The sequence below is a fragment of the Chiloscyllium plagiosum genome, chromosome 26 (assembly GCF_004010195.1).
Source record: "Chiloscyllium plagiosum isolate BGI_BamShark_2017 chromosome 26, ASM401019v2, whole genome shotgun sequence".
NCBI classification, from domain to species: domain Eukaryota; kingdom Metazoa; phylum Chordata; class Chondrichthyes; order Orectolobiformes; family Hemiscylliidae; genus Chiloscyllium; species Chiloscyllium plagiosum.
The window spans coordinates 9,131,457-9,150,793 of NC_057735.1; the positions used below are offsets into that span (position 1 = coordinate 9,131,457).

At 42.0% G+C, this 19,337-nt stretch overlaps 1 protein-coding gene across 6 annotated transcripts in view; it reads right to left on the minus strand.

The window, feature by feature from the left end:
* The window catches only part of pik3c2b (phosphatidylinositol-4-phosphate 3-kinase, catalytic subunit type 2 beta), a 181,856-nt gene that overhangs the window by 36,232 nt on the left and 126,287 nt on the right, over positions 1–19,337 (minus strand). For all 6 annotated transcript variants that reach the window (XM_043716446.1, XM_043716445.1, XM_043716443.1 and 3 more), the window contains exons 16-18: positions 14,258–14,446; positions 9,940–10,033; positions 7,929–8,023 (exon numbers count right to left, since the gene is read on the minus strand). In XM_043716446.1, coding sequence (XP_043572381.1) covers positions 7,929–8,023; positions 9,940–10,033; positions 14,258–14,446 — 378 coding nt within the window. The remainder of the gene's footprint in view (positions 1–7,928; positions 8,024–9,939; positions 10,034–14,257; positions 14,447–19,337) is intronic.

A 19,337-nucleotide genomic window follows, 5' to 3' on the forward strand; every position in this document is an offset into this window, starting at 1 on the left:
AATTTATGGCCTGTCAGCTCTTGATCCTGATAGTAACTTAAAGCATCTCCAACCTTTTAGTGTCATTAGTTCTTCAGACCACTCTACACCAATGTGACCTTTCTGTTTACTCTGAGGGTGTATACTCCATAATGTCACCACAGAGATTAACAGAAGGGTGGGAACTGCCTGATAATGCATTCAATAGACATGATGGCAAGCCTCGATTGTTAATCACACGCTATTTGCAACAGTCGGCATTGGAAGTTCAGTTTTCCCAGGGTGGCTGTTGTACTTAAGCAAGCTACTGTTACTTTGCAACATCATCAATTTTACATCAGCAATCTATACTGACAGACGTAAGTATAGATTTAATAAAACATCCAAATGTGCTTCATAGTCATGTTGGCAAACAAATTTGACACCAAAATACACAAGAAAAGAAAGCTTGGTCAAAGAGGTAGCTTTTAAGAGCATCTTAAAGTTGGAAAGAGAAGTGAAGAGATTCTGGCATACCTAGAGCTTAGAGTCTGAGTAGCTGAAGATACGATGACCAATGGTGGAGCAATTAACATCAGGGCTAGAGATGGAGAAGTGCAGGTAATGAGCAGGGCTGAGGTTACAAAGATATGGAGGGGCAATGTCATAGAGGGATTTGAAAGTATGCACACGGATCCTATTTACTTAACTTGAAGCCAATGTAGGACAGCGATGGAAACCAGGACTTATATAGGACACAGGCTGCAGATTTTGGATGATCTCAACTTTACCACCAGACCACGAAGGTCAGTTATGCTCTCTGTTAGGTAGCTTGTAGATGTAACTCTAATTTATAAGCAATGGGCCACTGAAAGAGCATTTCCTTTCAAGACCTTTTCTGAATGTTTAACTTCCAATGCTACAACTAACAACAGCAGAGAGTTATCTTCAGCAAATAGGAGTAAGAAATAAAGTAACTAGTTATCCACCAGAATGGCTGCCTGTTTACATTCAAAAGGGAGACATGGCACATCACACAGTAAATAATTGGTATAATACATTTTGATATACCTCATTTATACTTCATTTATATAAGAACATAACAACTAGGAAAAGGAGGCAATTCAGCCTCTCAAGCTTGCTCCACTATTTGATACAATAATGGCTGATCTCATCTCAACCTCAGCTGCACTTTCCTGTCTATTCTCCATAATCTTTCAACCAATTATTAATTAGAAATCAGACTATCTCCTTGTTAAACAATGTCCCAACACCTCCTGACACTGGGTTGTGAATTCCATAGATTCACAACCCTTTGAGATCAGTAATTTCTCATCTCTGCTTTGATTCTGCTACTCCTAATCCAGAAACTACAAACTCTCATTCTAGACCATACCAGGAGAGAAAATATCTTTTCCACATTTGCTTTGTCAACCCCTTTCAACATCTTATTTTCGTCAATTTCATCACCTCACCTCTGTTTAGTGAGCCTCCTCTGAACTGCCTCCAATACAACTGTATCAGTCCTCAAGTGTGGGGACCAGAATAGTATGCAATGCTCCAGATGCGATTTCACCCTTAATGACCTCAGAAAATCCTCAAGCACTTGAAATCCAATAAAGTGTTTTAAAATCGTAGTTACTATTGTAAGGTTGTAAGGTAGAAATGTAGCAACTAATTTCAACATAACAAGCTCCCAGAAGCAATGAAATAATGAGCAACCTACCTCACTCATGCCATTTGAGGGACTAATATTGACTAGATTATAAAACCGAAAGCTTCTAGTCTCTTTCAAGCAGTGCTGCGGGATTGTATACATCCACTTAGTCATGGAGCATAGAATCACAGATGTGCAACACAGAAACAGACCCTTCGGTTCAACTCGTCTATGCCAACCAGATATCCTAAAATTATCTAGTCCTATTTGCCAGCACTTGGCCCAAATGCCTCTGAATCATTCCTATTCATATACCCATCCAGGTGCCTTTTAAATGTTGTAATTGCACCAAACTCCACCACTTCCTCTGGTAGCTCATTCCATACATATCCCACCCTTTGCGTGAAAAAGTGAGAACAGTTGGAGTGTTGGTTTCTCATGTGACACCATATAAATCTAATAGTTATTTTAAACTTCACAAGGACTCAGTATACCACGTAAACATGAGGCACTCTGTCACTACAATCTGCAAGCAGTGGGATAGCACGAAATAGTACTTTGCACTGAACTCTGCACATAGTAATACATTAGATTACGCTGGAGTTTGATTTTATTTAGCGTTCCTTCCGAGGTTCAAGACTTGCTTTACATGCAGGAACTCAGCAATCTAATCATGATACTTAAAATAATAAAGAATCCCAACTGGCTTAATTTCTATGACTGTCAACGGACACATTGTCAATATTCCCAGTCTATCAATCTGGATGCAAAAGAAAACCCAACAAAGGATGATAAAAATCTGGAACACTGGCAAAGCCCATTAGTTCAGTGCTCTTAAAAATCGGTCATAAAAAAGCAATTGACCAACTCCTCTTGTTCTAACTTATGGAAAATAGATTATTTCTACTTTTGGTTTCCATTATTTGGAGAATATTCTTCACGCACGAGTTGAGTGTGTGGTGCTGGAAAATCACTGGAGGTCAGGCAGCATCTGAGGAGCAAGAGAATCGACGTTTCGGGCATAAGCCCTTCATCAGGATTCTCCAGCTCCTTGGATGCTGCCTGACCTGCTGTGTTTTTCCAGCACCACACTCCTGATTCTGTCCAGCATCTGCAGTTCTGACTTTCTTCATGCATGAGGTACGCTTGAGTCAGGATGAAACCTGGTGAATCAAGTAGGTCAACCTGTAGTCTTTTAACAAGCTCTGAAATGAAGACTCACAACGCGAATCAGATAAGGGGGTCATGCCTTTAAGGGAATGATGTTCAAGTATTTGCCTTTAGTGGCCACATAAACTAAAGGTTGGAAGCCTCAACAGCACTGCTCAAGTTTGAATCTTGATATTTTAAACAGTTGCTGTTAACAAATCTTGTATTTATCCATTCAACGAAGCAACAGCATTAAGATTATTAGCCTAAATAAATTTGTGGTTTTTAAGGGAGTAAAGTAGAACATTAATTAAAGTACTGGTAAAATAGCTCAGAAGATGGATTAATGATCCAGAGACAGGAACTCAAATCCCATCTGGCCAGCTGGGGGAATTTAATTTAAGTTATTTAAATAAATCTTTAGTCTTTGTAATCATGAAATGGCTCGATGGCTGTGACAATCCATCTGGTTCAGAGACATGCTTTAGTGAAATAAACATGCCTGGCTGACATATGACTCCAGCCATATCGTTGACTCTTAACTGAAGTGGCCTAGCAAGCCACTCAGTTGCTGGGGTCAGCCAATAAACATTAACATTTCCAGCAAATTCCTAATTTCCCATAAATGGGAAAAAAAAAATCACCAAGACCACAAAATTCCAATGGAACAAAACACCAAGTAGATTAGATTAGATTAGATTCCCTACAGAGTTGAAACAAGCCCTTCGGCCCAACAAGTCCACACCTACCCTCCGAAGAGCAACCCACCCAGACCCATTCCCCTACATTCAACCCTGACTAATGCACCTAACACTACGGTCAATTTCCCATGGCCAATTCACCTAACCTGCACATCTTTGGACTGTGGGAGGAAACCGGAGCACACGGAGGAAACACATGCAGACACGGGGAGAATATGCAAACTCCACACAGACAGTCACCCAAGGCTGGATTCGAGCCTGGGACCCTGACAGTGTGAGGCAGCAGTGCTAACCACTGAGCCACCGTGCCGCCCAAGTAATATGAACACAGTTAGAATAGAGTTTGCTAAGTTTTCATCTGCTAGATTTTCAAGGTTTGGTGGTCATGTGCAATCTACACATATCCTTCAGACATATCATCTTTAAAAAGCCTGATCCTGGAATATACTTATAACATTTAACACTTAACCACGTCTTAAATTTCCAAATTATGATTCAGATTGCGGCCCAAAAGTGGTTTCATTCTTCTCAGAAAGCTCTTGGCATTCCAGTGTACTTCATTTCAGTGTTTCAGAAATGCTTCAATCATCTGCATAGTACCTGATTCTTATTGTCAGGCACGTGTTGTGTTGATGTTCTCTAAAGTACATAATTAATACTCAGTTCCACTTGATATGCAGTGTCTTGAACAAAAGCTGGAAAATACATAGCAAGAACAGGTAGCGGCTTGCACATAAAATAGCAACCACCTTTTGCCTTACTGTGATACATTAAGACATTTCCTGCAAGGAGGGAACTGGACACAATACTCCAGCAAAGCTGACGTGGCCTGGGTTTGGTCTTAATGTTTCCATCTCATTGTCCAAGCTTCCTGCTGATTTACGAGAGTCCGAACCATTCTGAATATTTACAAGCTGCTGATTTTCTTCTTGCTGACAGCTTGGCAAACGACGGCTCACTGCCGTGGGGCAATCATGGTCATTAACACCTGGCACACAGATGGTAGTGCCAGCTGCTCAAGGAAGCCAAAGAGGAAGTACTTAGCAAAGGGGGCAAAACGTTCCTGCTGTACCCCAAACAAACAAATAACATAATGCCAAACAGGGACAAAAGAAAATGTGACATTCCATTTGGTTCATTCAGAGTGTGGTTACATGGTGATCACTGGAAATTCAAGGATAGGTTTTCTCATTAAACCTACATCTACAATATTAACATTTAGCACATAAAAGGAATCCTACTTTGAACGCAGCCAAACTCCAGACTGGCTCAGAATACATTCATGTGTTCAATCTAATCTGACACACAGAGCAGAGCTGTAAGAGTTGTAATTTTTCAATCCTTGTCCTCTGGTGCAGGATTTAAAGGAGGACTGGAAGGAATTTCTGGGGTTTATACCTCAGAAAACTGCCCTGATGTGTTTCCACCTCGAGCCAACCTGCTTAGCTGAGTGCCTATTTTTAGGCTGATAAGGCATGGCATTACCCACTGAGACGAGGGGCCTGGAAGAGGCTTGCCGGTACTGCTCTGAGGGGAACCTGCAAAGCCTCCAACATTAACCGCACATGAGCTGCACTGCCAGTGGGCCAAAGATGTTGGCCATACTGTAGAAACATTTTCCCTCCATAACGGTGATGCCACAGCTTTGGTCATTGTTCATTTTCTTAAAATTAGCACATCTTCAGAGGGCTGAAGCCTTCCTTTATTCCTCGTTCAGTGGGGCTGGCCATCTTCCAAGATGTAGGATCTCCGATTTTGCATGCAATCTCATGGGGGCCAATCATCATCCATTTCGTGGACCCAGTGCAGTTTCTTAATAAATCTACTCCAGAATGATCTTGTGAGTAGCCTCCACTGACAGGCAGACAAAGGTCAAAGCCAAGAAATAATTCAGACTTGCAACCATAAACAAAAAGCAGAAGGTCCCACCTACAGGGACCAAGACACGTGAAGCATATATCGTGGGCAGGAGATGGCCCAATGGTATTGTTGCTTTACTGTTAATACAGAGACCCCGATAGCATTCTGGGGTACTATGTTCAAACCCTGCCACTGCAGATGGTGGAATTTGAATTCAACAAGTATCTGGAATTAAGAATCTAACGTTCACCATAAATTCACTGTCAGGAAAAACCCATTTGGGTCAGTAACGTGCTTTAAGGAAGGAAACTGCATCCTTTCCTAGTCTGGGCATCATGCAACTTCAGACCCATGGAACTGTGGTTGACTCTTAACTGCCCTCTGAGCAGTTAGGGATGGTCAATAAATGCTGCCTAGCCAGTGATGCCCTCATCCCATGAATAAATAAAGAAAGAAATGTAGCTCACATGGCAAATCAGTTATCACTATAATCAAGGAAGGAAGATCAGTTTCTGAAGCCACAGCTGCCTCACATCAACCATCCAGGGCATTTATGCTGGGCTTTGGCAAGATACCGCATTCGATTCACAGTTGCTTGTTCACAGAGCAATGCTTTCAAGATTTACTGTATTTGAACAGAGACTGGTGCATTAATTCCGAAATCATCCCTTTCTCCATCTATCACATTACAAATGCTATACAAAGAAAATACACCTTTAAATGTTTTAGTTTAAAATAGAACATGGAATAAAAGCATTCAATTTAATATTTTTACAATTTAATTACTGACTGGGCCAGTATCGTCCTCAAAATGGTATATTTGTAATTAGTGAATGAAGCAGCAAAAGAACTGGGCGGCACGGTGGCACAGTGGCTAGCACTGCTGCCTCACAGCGCCAGAGACCCAGGTTCAATTCCCGCCTCAGGCAACTGTCTGCGTAGAGCTTGCACATTCTTCCCTTGTCTGCGTGGGTTTCCTCTGGGTGCTCCGGTTTCCTCCCACCATCCAAAGATATGCAGGTTAGGTGAATTGGCGAAGCTAAATTGCCCGTAGTGTTAGGTGAAGGGGTAAATGTAGGGAAATGGGTCTGGGTGGGTTGCTCTTCGGAGAGTCAGTGTGGACTTGTTTGGACAAAAGGGCCTGTTTCCACACTGTAAGTAATCTAATCTAAACTGCAGATGCTGTAAATCGGAGACAAAAGCAGAAATTGCCGGAAAGCTCACCAGGTCTGAGCGGATCTGTGGAGAGAAATCAGAGTAAAGTTTTTGGATCGAGTTGTCACTCAACCCTAAAGGTTAACTCTGATCTCTCTCCACAGATGCCGCCAGACCTGCTGCATCTTTAAATATTGAAGCAGCTTTGTGTTGAGAAGTAGTCAGTAACAGCCACACCATACAAATGCTAGGCAATGACAATCTTCAACAAGAGAGATCTGAACATCTCTGTGATATACAATAACATTAGTATCAATGAATCCTACATCAATAACATTCTGGCAATTAGCATCAACCAGATATTACTGAACCATCCACTTAAATACTGCGGCTTCAAGAGCAGATCAGCTGCCAGGAATTCTGAAGCAATTAACTCCCCAAAGCTTTCCCAGCATCTACAAAGCATTTTCCTGAACCAAGGAGCTCAAAATGTTCAGAATGAAGCAGCCTCATCTAATCAGCATCCCATCTACTAACTTAAACATTCAGTCCCTCCATCATCAATGCACAGTGGTAGCACGGTCTATCATCTGCAAGATGTAGTACATCCAGTCACAAATGCTCCTTTGATACCTCCTTCTAAACCTGCGATCTCTAGCACTTAGACTGTCAAGGGCAGCAGATGCCTGGGAACATCACCACCTCAAGTTCCCTTCCCAAAAATGAAAAGACCCTGGCTTGGAGCTCTATGACTATTTTTTCATTGCCATTGGATCAACTTCCTCAAACTCTCTTATTAATAACACTGGGTCTTCCACAATGATTCAAGAAAGCTGGTCAAGGGCATTTATAGATGGACAAATGTTGGCTACGCTAATGATGTTCGGGAAAAGATTAGCAATATGCACCAGCTGTTTTCAGCAGTCAGCATCATCAGTTTCTTTGCATCTTTTAGCTTTACAGACATTAGTGCCCCCTACAATGCTTCAAAACAGATGATCAACTCTTCAATTGCCAGCCCATGAGAATTAACTTTGCGATCTTCATCTGATATCTATTCATTAAGACCTTCCTGCTGATTATACTGGAGAGCAGGTGGAACAATGTGAATAAGGCTCTTATTTATGGGATCAGTACTTTTACCTGTTGAGTTTCCCATGGTCAGGGCAACCCCAGGTGACTACAGTTGAAAACAGAATAATTACAATGCAGGCAGATAGCCTCCTTAAAAGGTTTCAATGCAAAATTTATCTCCTGCGAGTGGAATGGTTGACTGGTTCCATTAAAACCAGAAGTGGGCAGTTTAATTCCTGTCTCAAATGTTTCGTCTTTAACCTCCAAACAAATCAAATCCAACCACTTTTGCAGGTTAAAATTACTATGGGGCCCGATTGGAGCATTAATGCTCCAAAGTGGCATAGCTTGACAGAACAGTTTGCTTTACGTACCAGTAAAAATAATGGGCGATTTTCACATCGCAGATTGCTCTCCGCAACAGAAACCTCACCAGGGGACTGTCCAAGTAACACTCAAACTTCAGGGCCTGCAAGATAAAAACAAAAGCATAGGTCACATCAATGTAAATCACTCAATCCAGGGCACCGTCTCTCTGAAGCTCGATCATCCTGATTGTAATGAAGGCCTATCTAGAGTCAGAGATGTACAGCACGGAAACAGACCCTTCGGTCTAATCCTTCCATGCTGACCAGATATCCTACATTAATCTAGTCCCATTTGCCAGCATTTATCCCATTTCCCTCTAAATACTTCCTAATCATATACCCATCCAGATGCTTTTTAAATGTTGTAATTGTACCAGCTACCATCACTTCCTCTGGCAGCTCATTCTATACATGCACCACCTTCTACTTGAAAAGGTTGCCCCTTAGGTCCCTTTTTAATCTTTCCCCTCTCACTTTTAAGCTGTGCCTTCTAGTTCTGGACTCCCCCATACTGGGGAAAAGACCTCATCTATTTAAGCTACCCATTCAAAGTTTGAGAGAAGATTTGTAGCTCGGGTGCTTGTTGTTGTGGTTCTGTTTGCCGAGCTGGAAGTTTTTGTTGCAAACGTTTCGTCCCCTGTCTAGGTGACATCCTCAGTGCTTGGGAGCCTCCTGTGAAGCGCTTCTGTGATGTTTCCTCCGGCATTTATAGTGGTTTGAATCTGCTGCTTCCGGTTGTGAGTTCCAGCTGTCCGTTGCAGTGGTCGGTATATTGGGTCCAGGTCGATGTGCTGATTGATTGAATCTGTGGATGACCGTCATTCTGCCTTTGTCTGCTGGTAGTATAATTATGTTCTTATCATTTCTTAGTGATTTTAGTGCTTCCCTCTCCTTGTTGTTGAGGTTATGTGTTTGTCTTTTCCTTGTTATCAGAGGTACGATACTTTGTCTCAACACTACTATTATAGGACAAGCCAAACAGAGAACAGCCAGGGAATTCCTAGAGGCATGGCACTCATCCACAGATTCAATCAATAAGCACATCGACCTGGACCCAATATACTGACCACTGCAACGGACAGCTGGAACTGACAACCGGAAGCGGCAGATTCAAACCACTATAAATGCCGGAGGAAACATCACAGAAGCGCATGAGGCTCCCAAGCACTGAGGATGTCACCTAGACAGGGGACGAAATGTCTGCAACACAAATTCCCAGCTCAGCGAACAGAACCACAACAATAAACTACCCATGCCACTCATGATTTTATAAACCTCTATAAGGTCACCCTTCAGCCTCCGACGTTCCAGGGAAAATAGCCTCAGCCTATTCAGCCTCTCCCTATGGCTCAAACCCTCCAACCCTGGCAACATTCTTGTAAAACTTTTCTGAACACTTCCTCATTGTCTTAAATGTAGACTGAAGAAACATTCGGCTCTTGTGTGGCCAGTTGTGGTTAGGCAGACAAGCCAAAGTCTGCTTACCATGTGAAATTTATCTGTGTTCTTTTTTTCAGAGAATGACTGATTTTCTTTGCTATAATTCTTGCAGTCAGGTCTGATTTTGGTGTCTCAGTGTGACAAGGAAGTGTTTAAACTAAAGGTACAAACCCAACTGCAGTAAGCTATTATCCAGCTGGAAACTTCAACAATAGCATCTTTCAGGTAAACAGTGACATTAGGTGATGAAGATGATGAATTACAAAATGAATTTGATTAGTGATTAACTAATATTAAAATGGTGCACTTTGGTAAGAGGGTGTAACTACAATGTGCCAGTTTACAAAGGCATTCCCATTTCCAAGGTGAATACAGGAATTTATAATGGAAATAAAATGAAAGATCAGAAGATGGCACTTTCTGCAAACACTGGTCCAACAGTGCTGCTTCACCTGAAGATGCCACTTGGTCTTAATTCATCATTTGCTGTTCAAGCCCCTCAATCCTGCAATGCCACAGAACATTGATCAAATAGACAAAAAGTTAATTTGAGGCTGTGAGGTCATACAATACTCACTTGTACTAATTGAGGTAGGAAGTCCACCAGCTCTGATGTGGACATTGTTTCCATCCAATGCACTGCAGTGCGGCGCAGCTCCTGATCAGGAAATCTGAATAAAAACAAAGAGCTAGTATTATGAGTAGGAAAAATTATCATCATGTACAGATGACATTGGCTTAGCCATCAGTACTTGTTATATAAATGTGGCTTGAATCCTTTTGACATACATGATTAAAAGGGTGATCTCACTAGAGTGTTTCAAATGATTTAAAGTTTTCAAAGACAAACCGGGGGTGATAGCAAGAAATACACTTTCTCACACAAAGAGTTGTGTAAATCTGGAAGCCTACCCCCCAACACCAGGAGAAGTGGAAAGGTTAATTGAAAGTATGTAAGTAGAGATTCATAGATTTGTCTTTTGCCAATGGTAATAAGGAAAATGGAATCAAAACAGCAAGGTAAATTTAAGTTACAGATCAGCCATGACCTTCTTAAAAAGCAGAACAGGCTCAGGGAGTTGAATGGCTTCACCCTATTTCTAACTCTTATTTCAAAGACTGCCAGTGCCTGAACACCACCTGCTAATATTAAAAATCTCTCTCTCTTTATTACTACTGCTGAATGAGCAGAAGGATTGCTGCTTTATCCTTATGTTTATCTGCTCGGCTATTATCTCCTGTACGTTTTTCATGGCATCCTTCATTGGGACTGAAAATGTGTTGCTGGAGAAGCGCAGCAGGTCAGGCAGGATCCAGGGAACAGGAGAATCGACGTTTCGGGCATAAGCCCTTCTTCAGGAATCCATTCCTGAAGAAGGGCTTATGCCAGAAACGTCGATTCTCCTGTTCCCTGGATGCTGCCTGACCTGCTGCGCTTCTCCAGCAACACATTTTCAGCTCTGATCTCCAGCATCTGCAGACCTCACTTTATCCTTCATTGGGACACAATTCCATAGGAATTTTCTTGTTCCTTGAACAAGGTCCTTTACTCTGTGTGGGAGTTGGCAAACCTTTGACAATTGTACAGTTCTCAGTCTTGCTTGATGTGGTCATTATCCAAAAATCATACAAAAGTTCATTTTCACCGGAAGTGACTGGACACAGGTTCATTTTTCTCATCCTTGTTACTGCCTCTCATTTTGACAACCAGCTAACAGCACAAATGGAGTGTCAAATCTGACACTTTATGTAGTTGCACACCTCTGTCAGACAAAAATTGACACTGAACCACAGCAAATGTTAGAAACCCAGATAGACACCTGGCGACTATGGCAAGGACTGAATGACATCACAGGTTCTAAAAAGAGGTAAGATAGCAGATGATGATACATCCCTCCCAAATCCTTCTATACTCATTTTGAGCAGAACTTTAGCGGAGAGGTAACACCTATTCAGAGAAGTCCTTACGAACCTATCCCAACAGTCACTGCATCAGAGGTTAGATGAATCCAAGGAAAGCGATGGGAATAGATGGAGTACCAGGCCATGCACGCAGAGCATGCGCAGATCAACTAGCTGAGGTTTTCTCGGACATCTTCAACCTCTCCCTGCCGTAGGCCACTGTCCCTGCCTGTTTTAAGAGGGTCAACATCATCCCCTTGCCTAAGGTGACTCATGCAGCATGTCTCAATGACTACTGCCCAGTGGCCCTAACTTCAGTGGTCATGAAGTGCTTTGAAAGGCTGGTCATAGAATTAATCAACTCCAGCATACCCACTACTCTCGACTCAGCCCAATTTGCCTATTGGACCAACAGATCCACATCAGATGCCTTATCACTTGCCCTTCACATCTTGACACCAAGAACAGCTACGTAAGAATCCTACTCATTGACTACAGTTCAGCCTTCAACACTATTATCCCCTCGAGACTGATTACTAAGCTTAGTGACTTCGCACTAAGTCCCACTCTCTGCAACTGGATCCTCAGTTTCTTGACCCATAGGCCACAATCAGTGAAGATTGTGGACAATATTTTATCCTCACTAACACTCAACGCTGGAGCCCCTCAGGGGTGTTTTCTCAACCCTCTACTGTACTCACTATATATCCATGACTGCATCACCAAATACCAAGCTAATGCCATTTACAAGTTTACTGATGACACCACCATAGTCAGTTGAATCTCAGATGGCGATGAAACAAACTACAGATAGGAGGTGGAAGACCTGGAAAAATGGTGCTCTGAAAACAACCTAGCTCTCAATGCCGGCAAAACCAAGGACTCATTATTGACTTTCGGTGAGACATTACTCATGTCCCCCTACACATTAATAGCACAGAGGTGGAACGAGTGGAGAGTGTCAAGCTCCTGGTCATCCACAACAAGCTTTCTTGGACTCCTCACGTGGACGCACTGGTTACAAAGGCCCAATAACGTCTCTTCTTCCTCAGGCAGCTGAGGAAATTTGGCATAACGGTGAATACTCTTGCCAACTTCTATAGGTGCGCCATCGAGAACATTCTGTCTGGATGCATCACTACCTGGTATGGGAACTGTACCATTCAAGATCGGAGACGGTTACAGAGAGTGGTGAACTCAGCCCGGACAATCACAAAGGCCAACCTCCCATCTAGAGAATCCATCTACCAGGCCCGCTGTCAAGGAAAGGCCTCCAGCATTCTCAAAGATCGAGCCCACCCTGGCAATGTTTTTCTACAACCTCTATCGTTGGGAACAAGATACAGAAGCCTGAACACACGCACCAGCCGGTTTTGCAACAGTTTCTACCCTCCTGCTGTTAGAATACTAAATGGACTCACAAACTCTTAACATTCACCTCGACCATTTTTTTTTGTTTTTATCGCTGTTTATCTATTATTCACTTATATATGCTACTTAACTCTGATCTGCTTGTATTGCTCGCAAGACAAAGTTTTTCACTGTGCCTCAGTACAAGTTTCAATAAATTAAATTCAACTCAATTCAGAACAGGTGACTTAAAGGTTTGCTCAAGGACATAGGTTTTAAGAATCATGAAGAGGTGGGGAGATTCAGGGAAGGAATTCCAGAACTCAGGAACCTCTGTAGACACCAATAATACTTTGAAGGAAATAGGACACAAACAAGGCCACAACTGGACAGGGGTTCTGAGGAAGGGTCACTGGACAGGGGTTCTGAGGAAGGGTCACTGAACCCAAATATCAACTCTGATTTCTCTCCACAGATGCGCTAGACCTACTGAGGCTTTCCAGCAATTTCTGTTTTTGTTTCAGAATTGGAGAAATGGAATGTACTCAAAGGATTTGAATACCAAAGGAGATTCCACAGATAGAAGGGGCTGAAATTATGCATCCCCCACTTATTAGACAACATGATAGTAGGTATTCTTCTTCAAAAGATAAAAAATTGCTAAGTCCATGAGGAGCATTTATTGCTGGTTAGTTATTTCATTAGCATTTGTTGTTGTGGAGTTTATCAATGTACTCTGTTATTCAGAACACCTATGGTGATTGTTAAATGTAAAGTACACAAGCATGTACACATAAGTAAGTGGTTGTTTAAATAAACCATTAAATGGGTCAGTTTAATGTATTACGTGTGGCTTAAATATCAGTATACTTGCCTTTGAATTACAAGATACTGAGTTCAAGATCCATTCCTGCATTTGAGCACAAACATCAATAATGAAACTAAATGCTGCACTGTCAAAGAGGCAGTCTTTCAGATGTGACATTAAACAGAGGCCCTAAATCCCCTCACAGGTGGATGCACCAACATTTAGAACTGTAGTGGTGTTATTTCAAGTGCTGTGGCCATAATTCATGCCTCAATCACATGAACAGATTATCTAGTTGTTATCACATTGCTGCATGTGGGAGCTTGCTGTGCACAACCACTAGCCACAAGTGTTACATCACAAAAAGAATGACTCATCAGAAATGCTTCACTGGATTTGAAGTAGGAGAAAGTGAGGACTGCAGATGCTGGAGATCAGAGTCAAAAAATGTCATTCTGGAAAAGCACAGCTAGTCAGGGAGCATCCGCAGAGCAGGAGAGTTGACATTTCGAGCATAAGCATCAGGAATCCTGATGAAGAGCTTATGCTCGAAACTTTGACTCTCCTGCTCCGTGGATGATGCCTGATCGGCTGTGCTTATCCAGCACCATACATTTTGACTTGGATATGAAGTAGTCTGGGATGTCTGACGATTCTGACTTTGCTTTACAAATGAAAGTCTTTTTCCTCCCCTTCACCTCCCCAGTTTTGGAATAACAGAGGTAGAGGATCCAAATGGTCACCGTCAGATTACTTTTTAAATACAGTTAACTGGCCATGAAGCTGTGGGGCACAAGCTGTCATCTGTTCAAATTTATACTGTTGTAACACTTACGTAGCATGGAGAAGACCCAAAGCATCCAGATGGCTGAGACAATTCCATTGCTTGAGGAGGGTGTAGATATCAGGCAGGCAGGCCCACTCCCAGCTGGGGGCGCTGGCAAGCACCAGAGGCAGGCAGCTGCATTCTGTGTGACAGTAATATCGCTTCTCCCACAACAACTTTTTGTCTACTTCTGTCAGCCTGCAGTGGGTGGAGGAGGGTGGGGCCAAGAGAAATGGAGGGTGGTAATCTGTCAGCACCAGACACCTAAGACATAACAATATCACTGCACATAACCATCTGGCTGCAGATGTCCTTAGAGTAACCAGAGAATGGAAGCAACACCTGAGACCTTTTAGCTGTATATCCTTAATGAAGGTCAGACTTGTTGCTGGAAAGTTCAAAAACAGGAAACTGTAGGGCACTAATCTGAATCCATGTGGAAGGTTACACCAAAGGACAGATTATCAGCAGTCAAAGCAAGGGCTTACACCAGCATTGGGAATATTAATGGACCCAAATCTAATTATAGCAAATGGTTTCCTTAAAGTCAGCATGAAGTCCATTTGAATTGAACAAGTTCCATTTTATATAAAAGGCAATGAACTCGTCTTTCCTTAGTTATAAAGTTAAATGAATTTACTCTTGCAACCCACCTCTCTATCAATGTTAACAACTCACCCAGAGGTACAATATGCTAGGGGCCTACTTGTACCATACAACTGTAGTAACTCTTCCAGCCTCAAGTCTGCGTAGTAAAGCAGTACTATGACCAAAGCAATCTGCAAAGGACATAGAGTCAAGGTATACAGCACAGAAACAGACCCTTCGGTCCAACATGTCCTTGCCGCCCAGATATTCTAACCTAATCTATTGCCATTTGCCAGCACCTGGCCCATATCCCTTTGAATCCTTCCTATTCATATACCCAGCCAGATGCCTTTTAAATGCTCCAGCCTCCACCACTATCTCTGGCAGCTCATTCCATACACGCACCGCCCTCTACATGAAAATGTTGACGCTTAGGTCCCTTTTATATCTTTCCCCCCCTCACCCTAAAACTATTCCTCCTAGTTCTGGACACCCCCCACCCTAGGAAAAGACCTTGTCTGTTTATCCTATCCTTGCCCTTCATGATTTTATAAACCTCTATAAGGTCACCCCTGAGCCCCCGATGCTCCAGGGAAAACAGCCCCAGCCTATTCAATCTCTCCCTATTGCTCAAATCCTCCAAACCTCTTGTTCAAGAGAGTTGAAGAAACAGGTCTTTAACTCAGAATGTTGCACCATGTTAAGGTTTATGGTACATTACCCTTGGTATGATAAAATATATTTTTAATGGAAAAGACTTAAGTTGTCTCTACAAATCTTCACAAATTTGGACCATGGTAGTTTTGACAAAGAAGTAATTTTCAGTTGTCTATTGCAAGCCAGCTGTTCCATGTCTCTGGTTTCACTAGCCCTTCCAACTGCAACTGCATCTTTCAAGCTGTGCTAAATACTTTCCTTTCATAATCATCATAACTGTGGTATCATTGCAGCTTCTCATCATTGCTGGACAAGAGGTGCTGAACTACAGGAACTATTTGAGCATTGCCAACCTAATAAAAGTGATCAATTACCACTACATTAATCCCATTGTTGCAAAGAAATATGGAAAACAAAAGCACAATTTCTCCAGTCTTGGACATGCCCTTCCTTTACCTCATGGCATTACCTTTCACCGTATGCTGTCCACCAGCAGTTGATCATTGCCATTTGCAGAATTATGCCTGGGGAGGGGAACTTAGGGTGACTGCAATCAGAAGTCAGGTTGGGGGAATCCAAACAATTTTCAGCTGGTGTCAGAGACAACGATCAAAAGCACCTACCCTGACTGATTTCATCAAAATCTCCTTATCTTCACTCCGATCTGGGGGTGGATGCTGGGAGCAGTATTAAAGTCTTTGCTTTCATTCTGGCTGAGATAACCCAATTCTGAGGATCAAACCCCAAGGCCTCCCCATTATTTATAGTTCAGCAGGAGCATTTTTAAATCGGATTTATTAAGGCCCCTTAGTTGTTGCTTAAACTACAACATGTTCTTCTGTAATGTATTTTGGGAGTGCAAAATGCTTCATAATAGTATCAAAAAAACAGAAACAACAAGCAGCGAAAGGACACATTAAGGCAGGTGACCAAAAACCTGGTCAACGAAGTGGGTTTAAGGAGAATCTTAAAAACAGAAGAGGTAGAAAGGCAGCGAGGTTTATGGGTGGAGTTCCAGAGCTTAGGGCCTTAGCAGATGAAAGCACAGGAAGGAACACTGGAAACACCAAAAATCAAAGATGTAGAGCAGATCTGAATAAGGAGCACATAGAGACATATGGCTGTAAATGTTATAAGTGATATAACAAGAACAAAGAGCAATTTGGCCCTTTGAGGCCCACTCCACCATTAAATATGATCATGGCCTCAACTCCACTTACCTGCCTGCTCTCTATAACCCTTCAACCATGAAAAATCTGCCTCCCCACTCCTTAAATTTACTTAATGACCGAGCATTCACTGTACTTTTGAATAAAGAGAGGAGCACAGAGGAATAGCTTCAATGATGGAAAACCAATAAATTACAGAAGACAATATTCTTTTACCTCATGGCTTTTCCGTGATTGAATTTCTCTATCATTCTCGCTTTGATAATTCACATTCATTTCTTTGAATTTAGCAATCACAGAATAATACGAATCATTAATATTTTGCTGACTTTCCCTGAAGCTTTTCCACTAACCTTTAGGAGGATGTTTCAGTTAATACAGGATTAGCATTACATGAAACATGAACTTATATAGCTTACAGCACTTTGCAGCAGCTAAAACATCAGAAGCACCACAACAAGAAACACACCGTGCCCAGTGCCCACACGCTCAACCCGACTAGAAGAGAGAATTGAGGGACTGAAGTGGGGAATAGCCACCTGTGAAATCTAAGGAGAGAATTTTTTTTTGTTAAATTTTAAGGTAGTATTGTGTTTACAGATACTAAGTACCCAGAGGTTGAGAGTTCAAATCTCATAATAGCAAATTTGAATGAAATAAATTCTAGAGGGCAGAAAGAAAATACGAAATTGCTATATTGCCATTAAAATCTACACCTCAAAGGAAGAGTACTTGACAGTCCAGCTCTCTGATATACCCATAGCTCCAATTGTAATTATTCGCATCTTAATGCCCTCAGATGTGGTCAGGACAACTTGAAATGGTTAACAAAATGCAGCTTAGCTAAAATCACGCACATCCCAAGGACACATTTAAACAAAAATTATTTTTATTTTCAACTTCAAAAAGATGAAATAAATCAAGTTGTTTGTGATGCTCTCAGGAGACGGAAGGGCTTTTCTGTCCTTCAGGATGAAAGGAAAGAGAAATGTGGCCACTAGAGTTAAAGCAAAATTCACAGGCACTTGTCAATTAAGCTATCTCTCCCCGAGTCCAGTTAAATGGCTGTATTGATGTTGGCCTGAGTGGTTCCGAGGAGGTAAGGGGGGGTGGGGGGGAAGGTGGGGGGGGGGGGGGGGGAAGGGAAGGGAGGTGATGGGGTTGCAGCTGGAGTGAAGCTGCATAAACAGGAGAAGTCAGGGATGATAGAGAAAGCAAAAAATATACAGGATTTTAATCAACCAATTAGGTGCACATGCATCATAAACTAATGGCACAGATATAAACTAAAATGCCACATGTAGATGGTTATGACACAACGTCTCTTGCGCTAACCACTATCATCGTTGCGGTCAACTCTGCTTTTTTCCTTTTTAAAATCTCACATTCTTCTCTTTGTTGAAAGGAAGCTTCTCTGTCAGGTCCCTGCAATGCTGCAGCACAGACCCAAAATCGCCCACACTAGGTGGCAGCCTATTCCACAAATAAGTCAACAACTCTTCAGTATCAAGAAAATATATCTTCATTTACCCTGCATTTACGTCAGGTACAGTCCTCTGCTTTGTTACAGTTGTGTATTTTGAAATCCTGGTCTTCCTAATATCATTTCCAAAGATACCTACAGTAAAATTGTTTGAAAGCACTGCAAAAAAGATTATTTCCAGCAATCCCCACCCCTTCTACTTTCTTCATACCAAGCACATGCGTTGGCTAGAATGGAGCTCCAGTAAATACTGCTATTTTATGCAAAGTCACCATAAGGTATGTAGTACCTGCTTGGGGAATTGTGAGAAAATTATACCAATTGGCACCTATGAACATTTGATGTGACTCTAACATTGCTAAGTGACCCATGCTTTTCCCCATTTTCCTGTATTACAACAGGGAATACCCTTCAAACGTACAGCTGTAAAGTGCCATAGGATGTTGTTATCGAAGATGCTATCAAAATGCAAGTTTTTCAATCCTTCACAGGTTCACTTTACAATTTGGCGTTTAATGTATGAAGAGAACCAGGTGGGGACCATGGAGAGGAACCCAGCTGGTGAGCAGTGAGCTGGACAACTCAAAGGCTCACATGTCTGCTTCTTCATTGTGAGCCCTTGGCCCTGTTTGTCAGCAGTTATTGGATTACACTCTTTCCCTGGCATATTATAGGCTGATCTAATTACAGCCCACAGGGCGAGTGCACAGACATCTGATCCCATCTCCTGTTTTAGTGACTTCCCTTAGCCATTTGATCTCTACAAAATGATGAAGGATTTAGTGCATAATTGCAGACTGTTGCCAACTAAGATTTGTACAGCTACCTGATGGTTAACAACTGCAGAAACCTATTCCACCAATTCACACACTAAAGTCATGGCCTGCCATTCACCCCAGGTTTCATGATTCTTAGGAAAATTGGAGAACGCCAAAAATAATTTACATCAGTAACCTAGTGTGTGCTGTCATCAGCCCCTCGTTCATGCAGAATGTTTAATAAGTAGAGATGCCAATGACTCTCCTATGATTACTCAGTAATGTAATTCCCACACAAAAACAGAATGGAGAAGGACATGAATTAGCTAACCATGCTATTAACAGAAATGTATGGAGGTTACAACATGAAAATAGGTCATCTGGCCCAACTATCCCAGGTCAGCCTTTAAATTCTGTCTGTAAGTTAGCTCACT